The sequence below is a fragment of the Dipodomys ordii genome, unplaced genomic scaffold (assembly GCF_000151885.1).
Source record: "Dipodomys ordii isolate 6190 unplaced genomic scaffold, Dord_2.0 Scaffold198, whole genome shotgun sequence".
In the NCBI taxonomy this organism is placed as follows: Eukaryota; Metazoa; Chordata; class Mammalia; order Rodentia; family Heteromyidae; genus Dipodomys; species Dipodomys ordii.
Window position 1 is genome coordinate 105,874 of NW_012267414.1, and position 2,602 is coordinate 108,475.

General features: G+C 37.5%; 1 protein-coding gene across 1 annotated transcript in view; it reads left to right on the top strand.

Annotated features, from left to right (window-relative positions):
* The window catches only part of Intu (inturned planar cell polarity protein), a gene marked incomplete at its 5' end in the record, with an annotated part of 52,226 nt that extends 50,205 nt beyond the window's left edge, over nt 1–2,021 (top strand). Inside the window, one exon of the mRNA XM_013034870.1 lies at nt 1,973–2,021. Coding sequence (XP_012890324.1) covers nt 1,973–2,021 — 49 coding nt within the window. The remainder of the gene's footprint in view (nt 1–1,972) is intronic.
* Nucleotides 2,022–2,602: the final 581 nt, after the last annotated feature.

Sequence of the window (2,602 nt, forward strand, 5' to 3'; positions counted from 1 at the left end):
AGGCCCTGAGTTCAATTCCTCAGCACCACATAAGCAGAAAAAGCTGGAAGTGGTGCTGTCGCTCAAGTGGTAGAGTGCTAGCCTTGAGCTGAAGAGCTGAGGGACAGTGCCCGGGCCCAGAGTTCAGGCCCCACAACCAACAACAACAACAAAAAAACCTAGTTAAAGGATTATGAAGTGGGAAGTAAGTAACCAAGTTTTATCATTAGTTCTTATGTCATGACAAAGTCCTTGTGCCTTTCTAAACTCGAGTTTTCATGTATAAATGTGATTATCGCATTATTTTTTAAAGTTCCTCCTAAGTAAAATGATGTACATTTCAATATTTGAGTTCTGTCTTTCTAACAAATCTAGTACTTATCCATTAGTAATTTTAGCAGATGATTAACTATAAAAGAAGAAAAATTAAAATAAACTTAGTTTTTATTTATCCAACATCTACTTTTTTAGATAAGCCAGTTTGATTAGGATTTTTATTATAAACTTTGGAGATTTTAATTTTTAACTCAAGCACATTCGGGTATTATTAATACATTTTATATAGCTTTAGGAAAGTTGTATGTAAATCGTAAAAAAACAAAAACAAAAAAAAAAAATAGCCAGGTGTTGGTGGCTTACGTCTATAAATCCAAGCTACTCAAGAAGCTGGGATCTGAAAATCACAGTTCTAAGCCAGCTTGGGCAAAAAAGTCTGGTATGCTCTTATCTCCAGCTAACCAGAAAAAAGCTATACGTGGAATGCTAACTCAAGTGGTAGAGTACCAACTTTGACAGAAAAGCCAAGCAAGTGCATGAGGCCCTGAGTTGAAGATCTAGTACTGGTACACATTCACAAGCACACACACATATATTAAAAACACTGGTATACATACACCCTAACACCAAAAATGCTAGCTAAAGAAATCCTATGGTGATTTCTTTTGTAAAATACTTAAAATTAGCCAGGTGCCCATGCCTATAAATCTAGCTAAGGAATGCCGTTTAAAGCCAGTGTGATAAGAAAAGCCTGTAAGACTCTTACATCCAGTTAACTACCAAAGAGCCAAAAGTAGAGCTGTGGCTCAAGTGAAACAGTACTAGCCTTAAGCAGAAAGCTCAGGGACAGTGCCCAGACCTTGAGTTTAAGCCCCAGGATTAGAAAACAACAACAACCAAAACTGATTTTTTCTTTTCTTACAAATATTAAGGCTTAGGTATTGGGTTGTCCCAAAGGTAAAGCACTTTACTGAACAATGCTTACTTGGCTGTTAGTTGGAAAAAAATGCATTTATTGGATAATGGTTTTCTCTGATTGTGAGAATTTGATGGATTAAGGGCAAGGAAGAACTCAGCAAATGCTGCATTTTTAACTGACATTTACCCAGCAGGCTCAGATGCCTCAAAAACTTTATAATACTGGGAATTTTCTCTTTCAGTACCTACATGTTAGAAAATAAGTTAGACCAGCCCATTTAAAAGCAGTCTGCATTTTCCCTGCTTCCATACAGCCTGATTTTACATGGGTTGATATAAGCTCTTCAGCTTGTAAATGCAAACATAGCGGATTGATCTTAAGAGAAAATATTACTATCCCTTTGTCATCAGTTTAAGAGATCTTCACCTGAGGATTAAAGGTATAAACCACTACATATTTTTGTCATTAGTGACTTGTAGGCCTTTATATTTTGGCATTCAAATTGGGGAAAGAATCTTGACTCTTGAAATACTGCAGAAAATAGTTTGAAATATCTTCTTCTCAAGATAATATTGAGTAACGTGGTAGACTCTTTTCATTCAGTCTTAGAACTGTTTGTGTGCATAAATATGTATTAAGGCATTTTCTTAAATGTACTTATTAAATATCTCAAGTTTCTGGCTATATCCCTCAGAACATCTTGAGTAATTTCTAAGACTGAAATTAATAAATGTAGCTATTGCTCATCTCAGGTTTTCAAAGGGAACAATTAATCTAAGATTTGGTATTTTAACACAGGAGACTTTTTCTTGTTTTAGTTCGGTTTTGTGGTGTCAAAGAATCATGAGACCATCACTCAGTAACTGAAATAAAAAGGCAAAGCATACTAATGATTTCCAATGACAATCACTTGCTGTATTGTACATGTGTAATATAATTTCCATGTTGCTTAGGCACTGCATTTTGGGAGGGGGGACGCCAGTCCTGGGGCTTGAATTCAGGGCCTAGGCAACTGTCCTGGAGCTTTTTTGCTCAAGGGTAGCACTTTCTCACTTGAGCCACAGCTCTACTTATGCCTTTCTCTCTCTCCTGCCAGGGCTGGCTTACAAACTGTGATCCGCAGATCTCAGCTTCCAGAGAAGCTAGGTTATTAACCTGAGCTACCAGCATCTGGCTGGCACTGCATTTTTAAGAAGGAAAATCCTTTTTCATCACACAGGTGCTGGTAGGTCACATTTGTAATCCTAGCTATTTAGATGGCTGAGCTCTGAGGATTGTGGCTCAAAGCCAGCCCAGGCAGAAAAGTTTGTGAGACTCTTATCTCCAGTAAACTACTGAGAAAAGGCTAAGTAGTGCTATGGCTTAAGTGGTAGAGTTCTATCCTTAAGCAAAAGAAGCTCAAGGACATTGCTCAGGCCCTGAGTTCAA